Raw genomic sequence first — 21,114 nt, 5'->3', positions numbered from 1 at the left:
CAGCTCCTTTGTTTAGGAAATCAGTGTAAAGACTACTGACCATTCAGCTACAGGAGCAGCTGGTTTAAAAGATTTATTTGCTCTAGCATCCACCAAGAATAACACTTAATGTGATCAGACTAAAACTTTAATCATGATCTGACTGTAATTAACAGTAAGTCTATGCATTCAGAGAAATATTTTTGTATGTTTTATGCAGTTTGATAAACTCTAAGGCACACTAGTGTTACGTTAACTGTGTTTTGTTGTTGGCTTTTTCCTTTGAGTAATAAAAGACTGAAACTAAGTTTACAAAACTTACTGTTCTTCCAAGGACAACTTTGGTTTGCACTACAAACTTGTACCGACCTGACGTTGCTACTCTTCACCTCTATTAAAGTACCAGCTGCTTAAAGTACCAGGATCTCTTCCTCTGTGAGGGGTATGGTGTGTGTGGGGATGATATGTCATAAACTGGAACAGACAGGACACTAACCAGGATGGAGAAAGCATGGAGGATCTCACTTAAATAACCTACTTCTGTTTTGCTCAGCATTCCTAGAAAATCCCAGATGATATTTATGTTGGGCTCAAGCTGTGAAGATGATACTTTTCAAGCAGCTGAATCTGGTGTGAAGATGCTCATTACAGCCAAATCTGAAGGTCCTATAACAAATATGTGCAAGATAAGGTGCAAGACTAAGATTTTTGGACACTGAAAGAAGTAACACAGCCAGGCAGTAGCTGAACCAAGTTTCAAAAGGAAGAGGTGTGCATGCAATGTCTGCACTTAGAACTTGATTATGATTTCACTTGCCTCATGTGCATTAATTTTTCCCCAATCCCACCCCATCTCAACTCCTGTGCCCCTGTTTGGCATCTGCTTTACAAGAGTAAAATTCAAGAAGGGAACAAAAAAACCCTGCCCTCCTCTGCACCAGGGGGACTGACATGCAGCTCCCTTTATGAGTGCACTTCCACCAGTAGCCAGCAGTGCTTTGTTGATGTATGGCTGCAGCTACACATAGAGTCAAGTCCTGAATACTAATATGAGGACTAACGCTTTTTAGATATGTAAACTCAATGCTTTGCAGACACTTCACTGTCTCTGCTGACTCACTAGTACACAGTGCAGTCCTTTCCCAGTAAGAACTATGCTCCCTTGTGCTGCAGCTTCACAAGAAAGCATAACGTATCCTGTCTGTGCATGCTCACAAAGTGCATGCAGTTGGTAAGTAATACTCCAAACTGATGCTACAAGGCAGACTTGCAGTGGCATCTCTCTCACAATGCTGTAAAAGTCTGCTTTATAAAGGCTTAGGGCCTATATTTCTATTGTGAGACTTCTAGTTTCTCACCCAACTGCAGCATAAGCCACTTAGCTGCTGAAAAAGCAGGCTTGAAACTCAATACTAACTGATGGTACCAAAAAACCCCAAGCCCACAAACACCACAGAATAACTAAGCATCCAAATTAATGGACTAAGCTTGAAGACAGGAGTAGATTTATTAGGAAAGAAACTTATTTAATATTAAACGTCCAATGACAGAGACAATCGGCTTTGTAACAGAAATTCAAAGATATTTTATTTCCATTTCTCGTATATCAAGAAGCTAGGAATAGCTTAGTTGTAAAAATGGGATCCGGTTTAGTTCGATTCACACAAATACTAAACATTTATTCTTGTGTTTTAAAGTCCAAGAATGAAAACTCGCAATTAAACACTGAGCAAGCCACGTGTTCAGGTTATGTTGGTTTCTTATCTTAAAAAGTCTTAAAGAAAAGAAAAAGGAGACAGGACTTATATTCTCAGTAGCATTATGTGCTCTTATCAACACATCTTTCTGAACTCTCTGGGAGGAAACACCAGTCCTGAATTAAATCTTTTATATATATAAAAAAAAAAAAAAAAAATAAAAATACTAACTCAACTTTATATTTTTCTACGCCACTACAGCTTTCTTTCACCTCATTTTAAAGCAGATCTTCAGTTTAAGCTGTCTTCCTCTGTCTTCGCAGACTCTTCATGGAGTAGTCCTATAATGCAGAAGTTTGGGAAAACAGACAATTAGACAGCATTAAGGGCATTTTGTTGTCATTCCTATACATTGGCCCAGTTGTTAGCTGGCAGCTTAACTCTACAGAGATGTCAACATGACTGGCTTTAGAAGCAATAATGTAGCATTAATGGTTTAATAATCAACATTAAGTGTTTAAGACTTCCTAGCATAAATAATAAAGCTACAGTAACAAATTATGTTGCAAGAAGCTCATTTATCAGCTGTACTCTCCATTGTTAGCTCCTTATTTGAGGAATACAACTAAAGACCTTCTGTAAGAGTAAGAAAGCCAAGTCAAGAGTGAGGAAAAAACTTCCAGTCTTCCTTTTAATACAGTATTTATTTCCCAGTGTTTAACTGTTTCACTTCCAGCAACCAGTTTTTCAGCACACATTATTGCCATGAACATTGTAATCATGTGGTGGCATCTGTCTTTGCATTTAATTTGCCTTAGAAGTCTGTTATCAGCCATTCTACCTCCCTGTATTATGGCTGACTGCAACTTCTCCTACACAGTAGGAAATATTAAACACATACCTCTTAAAGACTTGCATTGCATTGAAAGTAACCTGTAGTGTTTATTGCATTTTAAACTCTTTAAAGATATCTAATTCTGGGCAGCACTGCATCCCTACACACAGTTGAAAGAAAATTCCATTCTGTTAACACCGGCTTTTACAGTATTCACACAATACACAAAAGGTCCTTTTCACTATCTTGAAAATCAAAAAAAACACAACAGTAAGCTTAAAGATTACAGGCAACAGCATTCAAACATGGATGTGGGTAGAGAAAGGAGTACCTGGCATGAGTACCTGCTTAGTTTGACTGAATCCTTGATTTTTAATTTGGCTTTTCATGGGCCGCTCACAACACCAACGCTGTGTGAGGTATGGTAGTCAGCTGCAATAATTCATAAACCCTACACTTCCATCAATCCAATGCTACTGGCTCTCGAGTTACAGAACAAACTGCATTAGAATGCAAGGCAATAAAGCAAAAAAAAAAAAAAAAAAAAAAAAAAACTAGAAACATCCTTGACAAAGAAACACTAGCAGTTTATATGAGAACAAAGTAGTCCAACATGTGCCTCCGATATTAAAGTATTAAAGCAAAAGGTTCTGCTGATGTACCAACACAATATGGACTTAAATACAAAAACAGTTCAACTTTTTTTTTTTTTTTTAAAAAACGATAACAAAATCCCTAAAAAATAAAAAAAGAGGAAAATTAATTTTGCTATGGTGACTATATTACAAATATGTCCCAAAGAGGCACACTAATGGGGGGGCACGAGTCTGCTACAAAATAGCTGAGACAAAACAATGTACCTCAAAATGTTTTGCAGGACTACACTGTCTTTTCCTTCAGAAGGTGCTTTAGTATGTCTTCTTACTTGGCTTAGTTCCATCTTCATCTGTGCATACTTACGCTGCACTGTTAAACAGTAACAAAAAGCCCTAATCAAAGTTTGAAATAATGCACTTACCTCTGTCTGATCTGAGGTCATATCAGATCAGTTTTAATTGGACTGAGTGTCACCTTCAGATTTAATGTCTTCACTGGTCCCATTGACCTCATTCTTAGTATCACTCTCCTTCGAGTCTGTATTTGTGTCTTCACTCTGTTTTTCTCGACTACTGGACTTCATACTACTTTTTTTATCATCAGATCCCCTCTTTTCTGCCATGAAAGAAGACATTGACCATGGATTTCAAAGTAAAAAAAAAAAAAAAAAACAAAAACATTGCACATGTGAGATATATATTGCATAAAAAATGGGACGATTACTTTCTATAGCAATAACAGTAAGTAGTACTCCAAAAGTCACAGAAATTGGCTTCAGACTACCAGGCTGGAACGGAGAGGGTACCAAAAAAAGGGTAAAAGGGGACAGCAGAGGGTGGGGAAAAGACAAAGGACAGAGGAAGCTACTCAGCTCTCTGGTGAAACACACAAAGTGGGGTAAAGAAGCAGTCAAGAAGTTAGGCAAGTGTATCATTACGGTGCATGGCTTCCTTACTTATCAGGGGCCTCTTATTTCTCCCCCCCCACCCAAGTTTTAATTTGGGATGTGTATGGCTTCTTCGGTTCACAATTCTCATTAAATATAGCTCTTCAAAAGAGAATCCAAAAAAGAGTGATGGGACAATGCATCACTGCATTATCAAATACATCAATACTTGTCAATTCAAAATACAGCAAAACCCCAAACAATCAAATACTTGGGGAAACAGTATTAGGCATCAGTTTTGAAGATGGGGATCACAGTAACAATCAAGACTAACTTTACTGCACAGTTTGGCACATGACTGTCAGCATTATTAATTCTCCATTTTATAAAACCAGCAGGAAGTTATAATCACTGACTTAAAAAGCTGGGGTGGGGGGACACAGTTTGGAAGGCAGATAAAAAGTGCCAAAGGAACAGCAAGATGGGAAGGACTCCAGAATTTCAGACTGAAAAGTCTGCTGCAGTGCTGAAAACCTCATCTTTTCCTCAAACATCTTCAAAGAAGGAAGGAAGCCAGAAAAACATTTCCATGGCAACAAAACCATTCAGTATTAGAGCTGTAAATGCAGTGTTTGCAAACATCATAAAAATATCAATTCTTTCTGTATTATTTCACACCATAACAGTCAACCTTCCATCAGGAAAGACACTTTGCAGAGAAAAAAGGAAATAATCAAAAAAACCAACCTCTCAGATGCCATCACACAGAACAACATTCATGCTCTTTTTTCTGATCATTCCCTGCTATCCGGGCAATTAAAATGAATCATATAAATATATCATATCCCCAACACAGGAGCACATAGATCAAGCACTCTGACAAAGCTATGTTAAATAATGAGATCACCTAGACTGGCAGAACACACTTTTATATTCCAGAAGACAAAGTAGAAATTAAGCTTTAAATCAGAAGCAACATCTCAACTTGGTTTAAAACACAGCATCAAAAGAGGGGCGAAGCCCCTCACAGAAATCAGGGCAACTGCCTAAGGAACACCACTACCAAGGTTTCACCTGAAGCAGCACATCCAGTGCGTGATGCCTGGAAGACACAGGCACCAAGGTCAAAAAGCTCACTGAGGAACTAGTCATTTTGTATCTGTCTGCCCTCGGTTTTCAACTCCGCAGGCAGATTTGCACTCTAACTAACCTTGTTAAAAAGTCGTCTTTTTGTGTCTTATAGGTATCTCCGATGCACACGTAGATCCACTGAGGAACAGTAGTCTTGTTTCCCCGCAGAGGACTAGTAGTCAGCCCAATAATCTTATCTTCTGTCCTATGTAGATATGGTAGATCTTAATAGCCCTATGGATGTGCAGTGTGCAGGGTTTTGTGTCTTGTTTGTTTCTTGAATTTGGTCAGGAAGGTTAATTTTGTTTAAGGTTAAAAAAACCTGCTATTAAACTGTGGTATGAGATATGAAACTCTTTTAAAACCCTTAATAATAAAATAGGTTTACCATAGCAAACCTCCAGTGTGCCAAGCAGGACTAAGAAAGTGTACTCCACAGATAGTCCAATGACTGAAATTCTTTCAACTCCTGGAGCATCTGCAAGCAGTTAGGTTCCTCCTCTCTATTTTCTACCAGTAAGATTTCTTTCTTTAGAAGCACATACAATTAGCATGCTGTTGAAACTGGAGGAATTATTTCATCTGGGATCTATTAGGTATAATCACACAATATTGACATTGCTTGCTTCCTGATTCAACACATGCACATTTTTCTGATTGAGATTGTGTGGGCAACTGAGATGTATTTTGTGAGAATAAATACCAAGATGATGTGAATGCAGAAAATCAGTCAAACCTAATATCCATTATTACTGAGGGTTGGGGTGTTCTCACTATATTTGCTGAGGTTTAATCATCACCAACACAAAAACACGATCACAAGCGTAATTACTTTTATATAAGTATATGAATCCAGATTATGGAAGGTAAAGAGCCAAGTTAAAGTGGTCTGAAGGCATGTTCCAATATTAACTCTTCATAAAATGAAGGTACACATAGAACAGATGTTTTTCCTTTTCTTAAAGAAACCCCCTATTTATTCTACCTACTCCAAAGTTAGTTCCTTGAACACTAGTTGTGTTCTGAGGGTTTATACTAAGCTAATGCTCAGCTGGTGTTTATGGCTGGTGGCTCCCTCCTTTAGCAAATGTGTCCCTGTTCCTGAAACTTGAGTCAGAAATTAAGTGTCTCCATTTTTACACATACTTTTTTCTCACAATCTTAAAGGTTGTTGTATTCCACAGTGTTTTACGAACAAGAAACCAAACTTCCGCATTTTCAAAGCACAGCACTAATTTAATGTGTAACAGGAGGCAAGTCTTGGGCAACTGAGCCTTGCTTTTTGTCCTGCTGGGATTCATGTTTATAAAACAGTTTGAGATTTCAAGATAAAAGGCACTATACCATAAGGAGTTTTCGCCAGGCCTTTGCTGCTTACTTTTATTAATTGTTGATCAATGCTGGATATAAAGAAAATTAGAGTCTGAAGCTAGTATTCCCAACGGAGCAGTAACTGTAGTAAGACTTAACTTCCACATTACTACTTTTTGTGTAAATAATAGAGCAGGTATCCAGCTTCAGATACATGAATCTCTAAAGCTGACTACTTACCTACCTACAATGCCACACTGCAAACATAAGGATGTAATGGCGTTTACAGCTCCATCATAGAACTTCAATGCTTGCTTCCTAAATACTACTGGTTTGCTTTTCCTCCTTTTTTATTAAAGGTTTTTCCATCCAAGGGAAAAACACAACCTTCTTCAGCATTACAGTCCTGCTCTAAGACCTATTTGTGCTTCTACAAATGTTAAGATCATATAGTCAAAAAGAGTAATTGATTTTCCCAGGTGGAATTTTCATCACAGCTCATAGCATCATCTCACTGTTCTTATTTCTGGAGGAAGAAAGTAGCAAGCAGCAAATAAAACAGCCAACAAGGAAATCTGTTAGAGTTAAAACTAAAAGTAATGAGATGCTGAAGAAAGTTCTCTAGTTCCTCTGTTTAAAGAAGGATCAAGAGAAGAGCTAAAAAGTCATTAAGCTCAAAAGCAGACCAAATTTGAGCAAATAAGAACACAGTTATTTATATGCACAGATACACACAGAATACTGAATAGGACATTCTTGACCAGAAATCTGTTCAGAAAGCAGCAAAAAGGGCACAGTATCAGGTAGGAATAAAGTAACAGATGGACAGATATAGGCTGCAATACTAATCTGAGTTTAAACATCAGTTCCACTGCCAGTGAGCAAGCAGCTGAAAACCACTTGCTTGGAAAGATCAAAGCAAAACGACAGAAGAACCGATACTAAAGATGCACCACAGTATAAACCAGGAAAGTGAAAACGCTCCAAGAAAGTCAAGCAAGAAAAATACATGAAGCATCACCAACATTTTGGGATCTGCTGGATAAATATAGGAAAGTAAGGGTAGGGCAAACAGGCCTATGCAATCCAGAAACATGCACAGAGCACCTTTCATTCCAGAGAACCTCAAGACTACCTTAGAAAGAGAACAGACTGTTTCATCCACTACTGACAGTCAGCTCAAATAGTGAAGTGGGGCAACTGTTTCAGACTGGGCATTAGGCAGCACCCCAACAGAGCCAGCAGTTTAGGCCAGAAGTTAGTATTACATTCCTCTAGAAGACTTTTAAAGGGGGAAATTCAGCAATAACAATGAATTAGTGTCTTTTCACAGACTCTGCATCTGTAGCGTTCTCTGTGCAGCCTTTTTTAATCCTACTTAAAGCTTCTGAACCAGCCTTTGGTGAAGCAGTGAGTCATCAGCAATGATGTTGTATGTGGCATGAACTGCTATAAAAGCATTCCAAGGACTAATAGAGCATTCCTTGAGACTCACCTGAATACTGACAAAGCAAATCTCACTCCATTAAAACAAGAAATACAACAAGGGGGAAGGACAGGGAGAACAGCAGAAGACTGGGGAGAGCACATGAGATTGTAATTTATTGCATTACAGAAAGTCTGCAAGATTTCTCTTGGACTGCATTCATGGATTAGAGAAAAAGCACTGTTAAAGGAAAATAAAAGCAACATGATAGTGTAGAGAAGTAATAGACGGTACAGGTGAAAACCCAGCTACCAATCTCCCACAAAACACATACCAGCAAAGTGTAACTACAGCAATATCTGCTAATAGTAGGAATAGAAAATATTCACTCTTATGAAAGCTGACTACAGGCTTATGTTTTTCTGAAGGTAAATAGTAAACAGGTCTTAAGATACAACACAATCTCACAATTTGCAGACAAAATGGTAAGCTTTTAATAACTGCTATGACAAGTAAGAGGTGGACACTGGGGTGTATGTATGCACACACGTGCATTAACAATAACTGGAATGAACAAAATGCTTCAAATTGGTTAACAGCAACATATACAGCTTATAAAAACAGATCTGGTTTGATCCTAAGAACTTTCAGTCACTCACTAACTTAAAAGCTTTTGAGACTTTAAAGGAAAGATCAGAACTTGATACAAACTCAGTTTTCACACAAACATACCTTTTTCTTTTGACTTCCTATCTTGTTCTCTCTCTCTGCTTTTGCTTCTGTGCTTGTAGGATTTCCGCTCCCGGCTTTTTGATCGTCTCCTGTCCCTGCTGCGAGACCTATGTTTTCTTTCTGATCTATCATGACTTCTGCTTCTTCTTCGGTCACGACTCCTTAACATTCAGAGAAAATTGCAGAGAAGAATGTGAATGTCAGCTGGTTATTTTCTCAGTAGTGAAACTACAGCACTCTCTAATACACCGATTATATGCAGAAAACAAGTATTTAAAACAAGCCTTAGCATACTGCATACTTCTCAGTATGTAAGACCTGGCTTCATATTGCCTTCTTCACTTGGCCAAAATACAACTACACAGCTTAAAAGCCTCTACTACTAGGAAACAAAGACCAGCTTCAGGAAAAAGCAAGATCCTGTATTTTGGGAGTATGTCTACTCAAAGGTCCCTCATAAGACTTCTTACACCACAATGGTGTCATCTACTTCCAAAACTTGACAGAAGACAGTGAACAGGCAGTGAGAACTTATCCTAAGAACTAGTAAAATAGAAGAAGAGAAGCTAACAAAGCAGTGACGAGACCCAGGCTGACAGACTAACTCCCCTTGAGATTTTTTACATTTTGGGAAGTTGTATGAAAATTCACACACACACATACCTGCTTCGTCTTCTTTCTCTGCTTCTTGATCTTTTGTGGTCCCGTGAACGGCTGCATCTTCTGTCAGATGTTCTGCTTGAATGTCTACTCCGTGAACGGCTCCTTTTACGTCTCTCTCTATCACGAGCCCTCTCTTTTTCCTTTTCTTCTTCCTCCCGTCGCCTCTTCCTTTCCCGCTCCTCTCTTTCCCGTTCCCTCTCTTTCTCTCGCTCTTCTCGCTCTAGTTTCTCTTTTTTTAACCTTTCATCACGGTCAGGTTCCTCTGTTCTTTTTCTTAACTTCTCCTTAAAAGAAAATTTCACAGAAAGAAATGAACACTGCTCAAGAAAAATCACCCAATGTAACTTAGTTTATACATTCTGAGGCTGTAGAAGCTTAAGCTTTTAAAATACTCCAGTTTTCCAAAGAATGGCCTATATATAAGCACTTTAAAATCCTTGAAAAGGAAATTCTCCGTCTTGCAGAACCTTTTTTGCTTGTCATTCTCACAAGAATACACTACAGTTCTTTACAAAAGGTACAAAAAATTCCCACCTGAATTTGCATCTTTGCTTATATCTAGTGTAATCACATACAACAAAGAACAGCAGTGCAAGCACAGTGCTAAATGTGCAAGTACAGGACTCCATTTGATTTTTATATACCATCTTTGGAGTATTTCACCCACTTGACAAGGTCCACTGGACAGCCTTTTATTTACCATAGAAAGCCTCCAAGCAATCTGTAGATGTTCAGTAACTGAAGGAGATGCTTACTTTTAAATCTTCTACTGTAGCTTTTATTTTGGCATAACCCATGTGCTGCTTTCCCATCAAGTGGTCATCTACCCTGGACTGTGCATCTCCTACAATTAAAAAGGCTCCACAGACTTCACAAACTTCCATTTGTTTTTCTTGGGCTGCAAAGCTCTCAATTGTCTGAAAAAGAAAAGTACTTGATAAAGCAAAAAGCTTTACCCAGAAGCCAGTGATGAGGTTTACTGTTACTGTTATCAAATCCCAAGCACCAGAGGGCTGAAAAATCTTATCTGCGTGTTTTGTCTTTGAGTACTGCACCTACTAGGATGAGCAACGCAAAAAGGCTACACAGATCCATTCCACATAAGCCCCCAGGAAAGAGTAAATTAGAGAACGCAGGAAACAAGTCTTAGTCCTCCCTGCAAAGCATTAGCATGTATATGCATATAGCCATATCTGCAGCTTTCTTGTGCTCTCAGGATTAAGGAAAACAAAAAACAGTTTTCTCCTAAGATGATTTCTTTGGCATCAACTGAAACGTCTGGAGTTGCAGAATACCCATGGAATATGTCTCAAGGAATGAAAAGGCTAAAATAGCCCATGAAGAAACACAAAAAGGAATGCTGGGCTTCACCACCAAAGGCTGGTGGTCAAATTAATTCATTGTTTCAACAGACAGTCGAGAAATACACTGAAATTTCAACATAAACCCAAGAGATTATTGCTGTGCAATGTTCACGAATCATGTAGTATGGACACAACACTATTGCCTGCAACATTTTTAAAAGAAAGTCTTTTAACACTGGATTAACACATTTCAATGCCCCGTTACTGTCTAATAAATTCTGCACAGAACTTGCATGCCTTCAGTGTAAGGACAAGGTTATTATAAATATAGTGTTGCACCAACTTTTGAAGTAAGTCTGACAGCACTACAAACATGTTACTTACTGAAGTTGTAGACCTCAGCAATTCTCTCTCTTCCTTTAACTGTTCAACAAGTTTCATCATTCCTTGTGCCTCTTCCACCTTCCCTTCTGAACCTAACTCTTCAATCTAAAGGACAAGTAAAAAAAAACAACTTTAATTTTTAAACAAGTAGCAAAAGCACAAGATGTCTGTTGGAGGGGGGAAGAAAACCTTACCTGTTGTAGCAGTACATCAATTTTGTCAGTTAACACCTGAATCTTCTCTTCGTTTTTACCAGTGGGTCCCGCTCCCTGCCAAACAGTGTAAGTGTTTTTTTCTTTATTTTCTTTTGGTTTGGGGTTTTGGTTTCTTTATTTTTTTTTGTTAAAATAGCTTTAAAACACATTAATGTCTTCTCATATTCCAGAGACATTTCAGGAATAACCTCCTCCTGCCTCTTCTCCCTTGAGAGCCTACTAATAATAGCCTAGTCCAACATAAAATACTCCTCAACACAGCTTAGTCCGCTCCTGCTGAGTGAAGCAAGTCCTACTCACACTAATTCCCCCTAAATCAACAAAAACATTCCAGGCCCTGGCCCATAAAAAGTAAGACATCTGAATTCAAAGTCCTAAATTTAAACCCTGAAACTGCCATGTAACTATTATGTATCTTTTCAGACACTCCACTATGACTTAGATGGTTGGTAGGCTCTGAAATCTTAACTTCTGAGCATAAGTACAAGAAGAATCTCACTTCAGCTGAAGTACTTGTTGGCAGTGTAATCTTTATAGGCTTCTGGAACAGACTTACATCAGCCTCTCCCCCACCCTTTGCTCTACACTCCACAGCCAATAAGCTTGGATAATAATAAACTCTCTTAACTGGATACTGTCCACAGCTCCTTCTGAAGGAACTGGACTTTGAATGGAACAATTAACAGGGGCAGCAAGAAGGAGAAAGGCTACCCTAGCAGTCATGAAACAGAGTGCAGGCCACAATCACTGCTCCAAATCCAGCAGTGGATAAGAAAGAACAAGTGGAGTAAACATGTAAAATTTTTCTCCCAGTCAGTTTAAGCTTCCCATTAACAGCTCTTCAGCACACAGCAAGACTGAGAAAAGCTGTACAGAAATAGTTCTCTCAAACTCCTGTGATTCCACCATTGCCTGCCAATGATGGTGCTGGAGCAGGAAGAGGCTACTGCATAAGTGTGGCAGCTAACAGGGAGATTTAGCTCCATCAGCTGCTGAAAAACTCAGCACTGCCCTACTTCAGCTGTATCACCATGATGCAGCTTACTAGTGGAGGGGAGGAGCAACTAAGGGTGAGAAGGTAAACTGAGGTTAACAGGATTTCTAGGATGCAGAACAGATACTGATTCTGTAGAAACAGAGGCAGGACTGCTGCTGACTGCAAAGCCACTTGGCTTGTCCATTAAGGCCAGATGCAGCCTGCTAATTAATGGCTGAAGAGACTTATCTAATGGTTATCTTCTGGAAACAATATATTTTACCTGAGGAGACAAGGTGAAGATAACACAAAGATAACACAAAGACAGTAGCTAGGAGAAAAACTGCCTCACTAATTCTTCCAGACTCACCCCAGAAGACTGTTGATTCTGTGAGAGTGCCAATCGAGCATGGCCTCTTCGAATCCTGCGCTCTACCTCTGCCAGTAAGCTCTGTAAATAGCGTAAGAAGTCTCTTTCATAGCCCACTTTCATAAAACGAGAGCTCTTCTCATACCTGGTAAGATATATTTAAAACAAAAGCTCAGGTCAATCCAGAATATATGAAAAACAAGTAACAACCTGCAGTGTTATAAATTCTTGCTCAAGGTAAGAGAGTATTATAAAAAGCAGTTAGTTTCTCATGGTTGGGGTGCCTTCAAGAAATTTCAAGCATACTAGAAACACTATTTGCATTAACATATCAACCAACATACTTACTGTTTACGTAGATTTTCATCATGTATTTTTTCACAAGGACCTAAAAAGACCACACAAATGTTTTAAGCTTGCATTCCTGAATGATGTATTCACATTCCATCAGCATTTGTTTGTGCACCAAGACAAAAGAGAGCTATTAAACACTTCCCAAGCACTTTTATGCCTGCCTTTCTGCTTCCTTTGCTTGGAGTTTGAAAGACACATTAAAGAAAAAGAATGCCAATATGGTTTAGTAATTAGAAAACCAAAGGAGATTTTGAGGGACACAGAACATAGGATTTCCAGATCAAGTTCTACATAGGTAAAACTACACAAAAAATACCTTAAACACCTGGGGCCTTAAAAAGAGAAGAAAAATTATGTATGAAGGGTAATTTCACCAAGCACTTCCTAAACTCCAGACATCATTCTCTGTAATAAACTGGCTACTGATCTATTGAGTAAACTTAGGAGGGGTGTGGCTTCAGTTCATGAAGGCAGTCACATTAATATTTCCCACCTCCCTCAGCCCATCAAAGTCTCCAATGGACTCGGAATTTAATGCTAAGAAACCTGTTTTTCCTACTTACCTTCTCTAAACTACATGTTGTCCACATACTATCACTTGAAAACTGCTAGTAATTTAGAGATGGCCTTCAGTAATAACTACTACAGTAAATGAGTCTCTAAAGTAAAGAAGCTCAGCAACTTATAACTCCACAAAAATAAGTTGTAATTAAAAATAAAAGTTCTATGATTCTATGATTTTTTCATTTGGAGAAAGTAGAATCTGGAATGCTTTTACAATACTGTATCACTGGCAATCCTTTAATAAAAAAAGCTTTGAAAATTTACAGTATTCTGACAGAGCATTACACAACAAATATGTAGCCTGCAAACAAAAGTTAACTGTAATTACATGAAAGTTAAGGAAAATGACAAGACTTACCTAGATCAGAACGGGTGTTTGTAAATAATTCAGCTGGACAAAAGCCACAAAGGTAGTATTTACAAACCTGACAGAGAAGAAAGAAACAGGTATCATTTTTTTAACTCCCAAATTGTCAATTTTAGGTCATCACTTTTATTTTCTAAAATACAGCACAAAAATCCCCTTTGTGCACTGAGAAATTTCTGTGTATTTCACACATCTATGTAACCTGGTAGCAGTATGTGCCACCATGTGCATCTTAAAAGACCAAAAATCTTACTTTCCATTGCAGTAACAGTATTTCTTAATTTTATTGCTAAATATTTAAGATTACAGGAAAGTGTCATCTATTTGTACGTATAAAACAGCATTTGATATTTCCAAAGGAATTCAATCAGACTGAACCAACAAAAAAGGTTACAATTCCTTAACCATGATATCCTACAAGGGGCGGGTATGCCTGCCATGAAAGCATGAGAGCAAGTTGCTTAGCTTGTCCTTAGTAACTGTATTCAGCCTTCATTTCATTAATGCTACTGGCCAGAACATGAGCCATCAGCATTCAAACATCAGGTACTGCCTCAAGGATGCTTATGCCAATTCCAAGACTTAAGATCACATACAACAACTATCCAAAAGCTTCCCCATTACAATGCTTTTAAAAATCCCTACTTTAAGAATGATATGCAAAGAAACACTGTACCTCTTAAGGCAGACAGAGAAGACATTGATTTTAACCTGGTTTCCTGCCAACTAAGAAAGGGTTTGTTTTGTTTCTACATAGCCTATTTTTGAATTAGGAAGCCAGGTTCTTTTTCTGTAACAGAAAAAAAAAACCCCAACTGTTAGTCTAGCCAGTAAATACTTAACATATGATGGGATAAAACCAGCTTTGGTTAAAAAGATTATCACCCTCACTCACAAGCATGGGTTTAGCTAATCAAGTTGGCCAGTTCTTGAAGTTCATAACAGAAATATCTCCTGTCTATCCATCAGAACAGATAAAGATAAAAATCAGGAATATTTTCACCCCTAACTTCATGGACAATCTTAAACAATAAAGTCTTCAACAGACCCTTCCCCTGGATGTGACTGCCATTAACTAACTGAAGTGCCAATCCAAAACTCGCCTGGACATTCTTTTATCATCTCTTTTATGTTACACCAGTCTCTAATATTTAGCAAATTAATAACTGCTACTGTGCATTACAGCCTAGTTCTCATACTCTCACACGTGATGTGGGCAAAGATTTGTGAGATACTACTTCTAAGATCCATTTTGAAGCATTTTAACAAATTAGGGTGAAGAGGCCCAAAACTTACCCCATACCAGCACCTCGATGAAATGCCCCTGACACCAACTGATCAAATTAGATCAGTCCAACTTATTTTTCTATGCTGTAAGACTGAAAAAAACAGACTATGGGAGTTAAAATAGTACTGACTGCTTTGCAGATTACACAGAAAACCAACCAAGCTTTCTACTAAGCAAAGGACATGAAAAGCAAAACATCTCTTACGATACAACTGGAATACTTATCCGATTAGGACACTGTGGCACACATCTGAAGTCATTTATCAAGAATAGTCATGAAAGAAAAACGGGTGGTGTTTTCTCAGGAAGCAAGGCGAAAGTTACTGCACAAAAAACTGGTTTCAAAATCTGCTCTATTCTCTGAAAGCTGCAGTACCCCTTCTTTTAATAGCAAGTTGTTTCAAGACAGCAGCTTCTGGGATGAATTTCTGTACTAGTCAATAGAAATACAATTTCTCTCTACATTCTCTTTCTCCTCCATTTTCTCATCTTCCTATCAAAGTACTAGGATCAGTGAAAAGGGATGGGTTAGACAATTTCCTAAGACATACAGAACACAATAATAATGGCTTGAGCATTTTATGATGTAAAGAGAGTTGCAGAAAGTCTTCTGTCAGCTCAAAACCTATGTAAACTGGCCTGTAACAGTTCTAAAACAAGCAGCAACAAAAGGAGCAAAAGAAAAGTTATTAAGGGGCAGAAGTATAATGAATTAAAACAGAAAAGCAACAGCAGAAATAATTAAAATAATTTTATGATGCAGCACTGCTAGGAAAAGCTTGCTCTTATGAGCCGATAGTTACAGGCAAAAAGGGTAATAACCAATACTAAAATGTGCAGCTCAAACATACGTGACATATTGTATTAATTATTCAGATATATTAAAAACCAAACCAAAATCAAAACGAAACAAAACCCTCATACACAGGCAAAAATTGCAGTAGTTTTCTCCTAACTGGCTCTGGTTGCTATGGCTTCTAGTCAATTTCTTGACATTCTTGACTAAGAAGCAATCTGCAGAGAAAATACATTACAGTGGTCCAGACTATTGTGTTTGCAGCAATTTTCTCCCTCTGCCTTACCTATGTCATTATGCTTTGCAACTGATTTCACTTTAACAGAAAAATATTACCTGAGAGAATCTTGCAGAATCTTGCAAATTATCATTCTGACCTAGCTTCCCCCTGTGGTACATGTACCTTGACAGGCTGGAGATGCCAGTCAGCTGCACTTACAGTCCATCTTGAGTAATCAATGATGAGTGCTAACAGAAAGGGCCCAGACACAGGTGAAGCATTACCAAGCCAGTAAAGCCCTGAAACATAGGTGATACACTTCAAATAGCACCACTGACCCATGGCTTATCACACTGCTGCACTTAGCACAAGTCAGAAGTAACATGGAAGTACATTCCATATTTGAAGGAAAAAGCAATAGGCAGTTTAGAATCATGAAATTAGGGGGGATAGAAGCACTTATTCTTTTTTTCCAAATTATTCTGACAACTCCACTACCAAAAAGGTGTAACAGAGAGGAATATTACTGTCAAACTATTGCAGCAGAATTAGCCACAGTTTGTGCCTCAAAGCCTTTAAGGTCTCACATTTCAGTAAGACACTTGAACAAATACAGATAGACGCTTGGAACTTTCCACTCTTCATCTCAAATTCACTAATCCTTGAAATCTCTTGGCAGTGGGAAAGTAGTATACTTCACCTCAAAGTTGATTTAAGCAACAGCAAGAATGGCTACCTCCTCCACACTGTGAACCAAGACAAAGCCTTTCTATATAAACAAAGTATTGACAGCTCTATATCATTAACACTTCTATGTTAACATGTTTCTCTTCTGTAAGAAATTACTTACTGATAGACAAGTATCAGTGTAACTGTAATAAATAATTTTGTAAGCAAATTCCTTTAGGAAGACAATTCTTAGTAAAAAGGCTGAAAATAAAATTGAGCAGGTTGTGGCTTACATCAAAAAAACAGAAAATTTCTTTATATAGATGAGTTCTTTGAAACCATTAAAGTTTACATGTATCAGGCAACAATGCTTACCCACCCAAACTCAAAGAAACCTAAGCCCTTCTTCCCAAACCCCACTTTTAGAGATAACCTTCCATTACTAACTTTCTTTCAGTAAAGCCCTCTCCCCGCTCATCCTGTGGAGGATTAAGTCCTGAGATTCTATCATGACGCAAACCAATTTAGGTCTTTAGCATTAAAAAAAAAAAAAAAAAAAAAAAAAGAAGAAGAGAGAGAAGTGTTAACACAGCATAAATAGCCAATATTTTAAATACAGAACCTACATTTGGAGGAACTGCATTCCTAATGGAATTAACTTCTCAAAGTCATTTATCCCTAACAGCTCCTCATCCCTTCCCACTTTCTGAAAACACTGAATTTACCATGAAGGAACCATCACAATCTCAAAGCCTTATAGGAAGCATGGGGTAGTCAATGCTGGGCTTTCTTGTGCTACAGAACAGCCTCAGAGCTCTTACACAATTGCTGCTTCCATGTGAACTTGTTTTGTATCAGCAGCATGTTAAAGCAAGACTGCGTGAATCAATAAACTTACTGTTCCAAAAATATACTTTGTCTATGGGTATGACAGTAAGCACAAACGTTAAAATATATTATACTAATAATTTCCTCCTGCAAACAAAACAGAAAGCCTTTATGTCAAAACTAGAATTGATCATCTAAGGACATGCTGCAACACTGAAACATAAAGCATGCAGGATTTAATTTTTTTAAGATTAAAGGCTTTAATCATGTCAAAGTTTTAAAGAACTTAAGCCCTGCAAAAGGCTTTACGATACATGATCAACCTATTTCATTAAAACTGCAAATAAATGCGCAGCTATCACACGCTGTGCCTCCACACCTTCAACATCCACTGTCTTGGATCTCACCACATCTTTCATATAGTTTCTGACTATATGGAATATACAGACAAGCCTGCTTTGATAACTTTCCATAGCTGAAACTGATGGAATGCAACACAAAATCCTAAGCTTTGGCATGAATACACAGGTTTACATTGAAAAGGCCACATGTTATGTCTAACCCTACAAGAAATGACATTAGCGTATGTATTTCATCTGAAAAGCAAAACAACAGTCAAATAGATGAACTAATGTTACTACCTGAGGTTACTACCTTATCTGCATTTTCTGTCTGATAAAACACATCAACATTGCAGATTTCATCTTTAGGTCATGCAGGAAGTCAAACAAACACGTTTTAACAGCAGGGACTTTTTTGTAATGAACGTGGCAGTAGGAACTTGACTATGAGCATCCATGAAAACATTCCTTTCAGATACGTTACATTTAATTATGGCCCGACACACTTCATAACTAAAAGCAGGAGCAGAGTAAACAGCAGCAGTTCCTGCAAGACTGAAGCTCAATCCTAAACCTGTGAATTTCTCACTGGTCTTAGACACGGAGAGCTCTTCCCTTTCCCAATTGCCAGCAAAGGACTGGGAAGAAGAGACAAGGCCCTGTTTCTATAACAACAAAACTGAACAGCTTAGAGACAGTCCTATAGTTTCTCTCTTCAGTCTAAAATTGGAAAAAAAAATGCTCATTTGAAGATGAAGAAAGTAATCTGAACTTGATTAAAGAAAATTGGGACTCTTTTTCATCTTATGAAATAAATCAAATTAATTCCCTTATCTATTCTACCTGGACCACCATGGCTCAAGCTATTTACTTTGTATTTCCAAAGCTGAACAACTCCTCTTTATTTTGAGTTCAGAATCAAAAGAAAATACGTAACTGGACACCTAACTGAATGATGATATTGGATTAATATGGGAAATCTAGAAAGACATTAAGAAGGTCATGAAAATTTGCTGAACGCACAGTTTCCTCCTGACATGCACAGCTTACCTATAGCAGTATTCACCAGTGACAGGACAAGAGGTAACGGGTTGAAACTTAAACAGGGGAAATTCAGGTTAGATATAAGGAAGAAGTTCTCTACTGTAAGGGTGGTGAGGCACTGGCACAGGGCATCCAAAGAAGTGGTAAGCGCTCCATCCCTGGCAGTGTTCAAGGATAGGCTGGACAGAGACTTGGGTGACATGGTTTAGTGTGAGGCATCCCTGCCCATGGCAGGGGGTTGGAACTGGATGATCTTAAGGTCCTTGAAAAATCATTGAGTAGGATTTGGAAACAGGGGGGAAATTTAACAGCATCCCAAGAAAATGTTAATTGATGAGGAGCTAATTGCTTTATGCAGCTTAAACCACAGAAACACCAATCCCACAAGTAGTAAAAAGCCTATTGTAGCTGCAACATTTTCTTCTAACATATACTATAACTCAAAAAAATATATAATGAACAATGGGGGAGGGGGGCTGACAGGGAGAGAGGGAGAAGTATTTCACCCCTCTCAAAGCAGCACCTATAGCAACTTTATTATTACTGTTGGTGTTTTGTGAAACAACTTACAATATGACTGCAATGGATGTCACTAAAAGTCATCATTCATTAAAGCTCAGCCTCACTCAGGAATAAATAATAATAATAATCTTGAGTTCTTTACAGCAGAAAATTAATGAATCACCACATTAACAAAAAATACACACGTACTACTAAACAGTCATACTGTTTAGGTTAGTCCCCCTCAGGAGCTGCAGAATTCCTTTGACTGGGGAAGTACAGGAAGAATCAAGCTTTTCTTAGCAAAATCCTCGGTTTCAAAAGTGTTATGGCTCTTCCTTGCACTACAACCTCCAGACAGTGAAGTCAGTATGTCTGTATCCTTCTGTTTCCTCCCTCAATACGACACTCAGGAAGAGATCCAAAGACATTTGTCTTCCAAACTACTAACGTCTGTCTCATGTCGCTTCATGCACGCCAGCAGGTCTCTATTCTGAAAGGGGGTATATCCACTACCACCCTCCCAACACAGTATTTTCCCTCTTCCCCACGGCACACTGGAGACCCCGGCCACCAAGAGACCTCTCACAACCCCACTATTCCCGCTTATCGGCACTCCGTGCAGAAGACGCCGAACACAAACACAAGGCCTCCCTCCTCCCAGCAGCCCAAACAACAGCGCAAACCCTCTCGCACAACCCTGCTATGGCGGGACGCTCCTCCCTGCCGGACACCCAGTCGCTCCTCCTCGCTTTAAGGCTCAACGAGGTTCCCGCGCAACGGCCCAGGCCCAGCGCTCCCCGCGGCCGCCATGCACCAGCCCCGCAGCCCTGGGCTCCGCACCAATGGCCCGGCCCGCGCCGCGCCAAGGCCCGGGGAACATCCCCTAAGGCCGGCACCTTATCCCGAGCCGTCCCCGGGCTGGAGGAAGCCGCAGCCCCGCACCCGGCGTCTCTGTCGCTACGACAAAACCCTGCGAGGGGGATGGGAAGAAGGGAGGGGAGAGGAGGCTTCACTTCACTCACGCTCTCATGGTCCCACCGCACGTTGCTCCGCTTCTCATCCGGGGCCAGGTTTCTGTCCCGGCCCATAAGCTCATCTAGGAGCTGGGCGGCCGATATCATGGTGTCTTCCTGGCCGAGTCCCCCCTCACCAAACACGAGCTCCGCCGCCGCCTTCTCCTAACGAACCGACCGCGCCGCCGCCGCGGACGGTGACAGAGACAAAATGGCGGCGCGGCTCCTCGCCCAGCCCACAATGCACCGCGCGCCTCCTAACCGCCTCTGCGGCGTTGGCCCGCCGGCGGCCTAGTGCGGGGCCTGCGGACGGCTCCCAGCCCGAGCTGGCGGCGGTTAAAACGGCGATAGAGCCGGTCCCCTCCACGCGGCTCGGCCTCCGGGTGGCCTCGTGTGCGTGGTCGCTGAAGGGCCTGACATGCGAGGAGGGAAATAAAGCCGCAGACAAACAGCAGTGGTGTGTGACGGGTGTGCTGGACACCAGGGTGCTGCCTCGGTGGTGGCAGGGCGCTGGGGCGCGGCCCGGGCACACGGTGCTGCGGTGGAGGTTTGCAGAGGTGCTTGTGGCTGGAGGCAGTGGACAAGGGGCTGCTGGGCAGCAGCTGGAGGTTATCCCAGAC

General features: G+C 39.7%; 1 protein-coding gene across 13 annotated transcripts; it reads right to left on the bottom strand.

Moving 5' to 3' along the window:
• Nucleotides 1-1,637: 1,637 nt before the first annotated feature.
• On the bottom strand, nt 1,638-20,731 carry LUC7L3 (LUC7 like 3 pre-mRNA splicing factor). 13 transcript variants are annotated; one of them, XR_013958020.1, is made up of 13 exons: nt 20,504-20,731; nt 13,783-13,849; nt 12,855-12,894; nt 12,507-12,651; nt 11,140-11,214; nt 10,946-11,050; nt 10,013-10,174; nt 9,258-9,541; nt 8,595-8,755; nt 3,583-3,723; nt 3,372-3,477; nt 2,843-3,011; nt 1,638-2,017 (listed from the first exon to the last, which is right to left on the bottom strand). XR_013958020.1 is itself a non-coding variant. In XM_080629729.1 (13 exons), exons 1-12 carry the CDS (start codon nt 20,600-20,602, stop codon nt 2,897-2,899), a joined length of 1,410 nt encoding a protein of 469 aa, XP_080485855.1. In that variant the 5' UTR covers nt 20,603-20,730; the 3' UTR covers nt 1,638-2,017; nt 2,856-2,896. The 13 variants fall into 13 exon arrangements, 8 of the variants coding, with proteins under 8 accessions (XP_080485855.1, XP_080485853.1, XP_080485854.1 ...); XR_013958021.1 differs by having other exon boundaries at nt 2,856-3,011; XR_013958022.1 differs by having other exon boundaries at nt 2,843-2,921; nt 20,504-20,730.
• Between the last annotated feature and the right edge of the window lie 383 nt (nt 20,732-21,114).

This window comes from Psittacula echo (genome assembly GCF_963264785.1).
Source record: "Psittacula echo genome assembly, chromosome: 14".
Classification (NCBI taxonomy): domain Eukaryota; kingdom Metazoa; phylum Chordata; class Aves; order Psittaciformes; family Psittacidae; genus Psittacula; species Psittacula echo.
The sequence above is the reverse complement of the archived record's forward strand: the minus strand, read 5'-3'. Positions and strand labels throughout refer to the sequence as shown.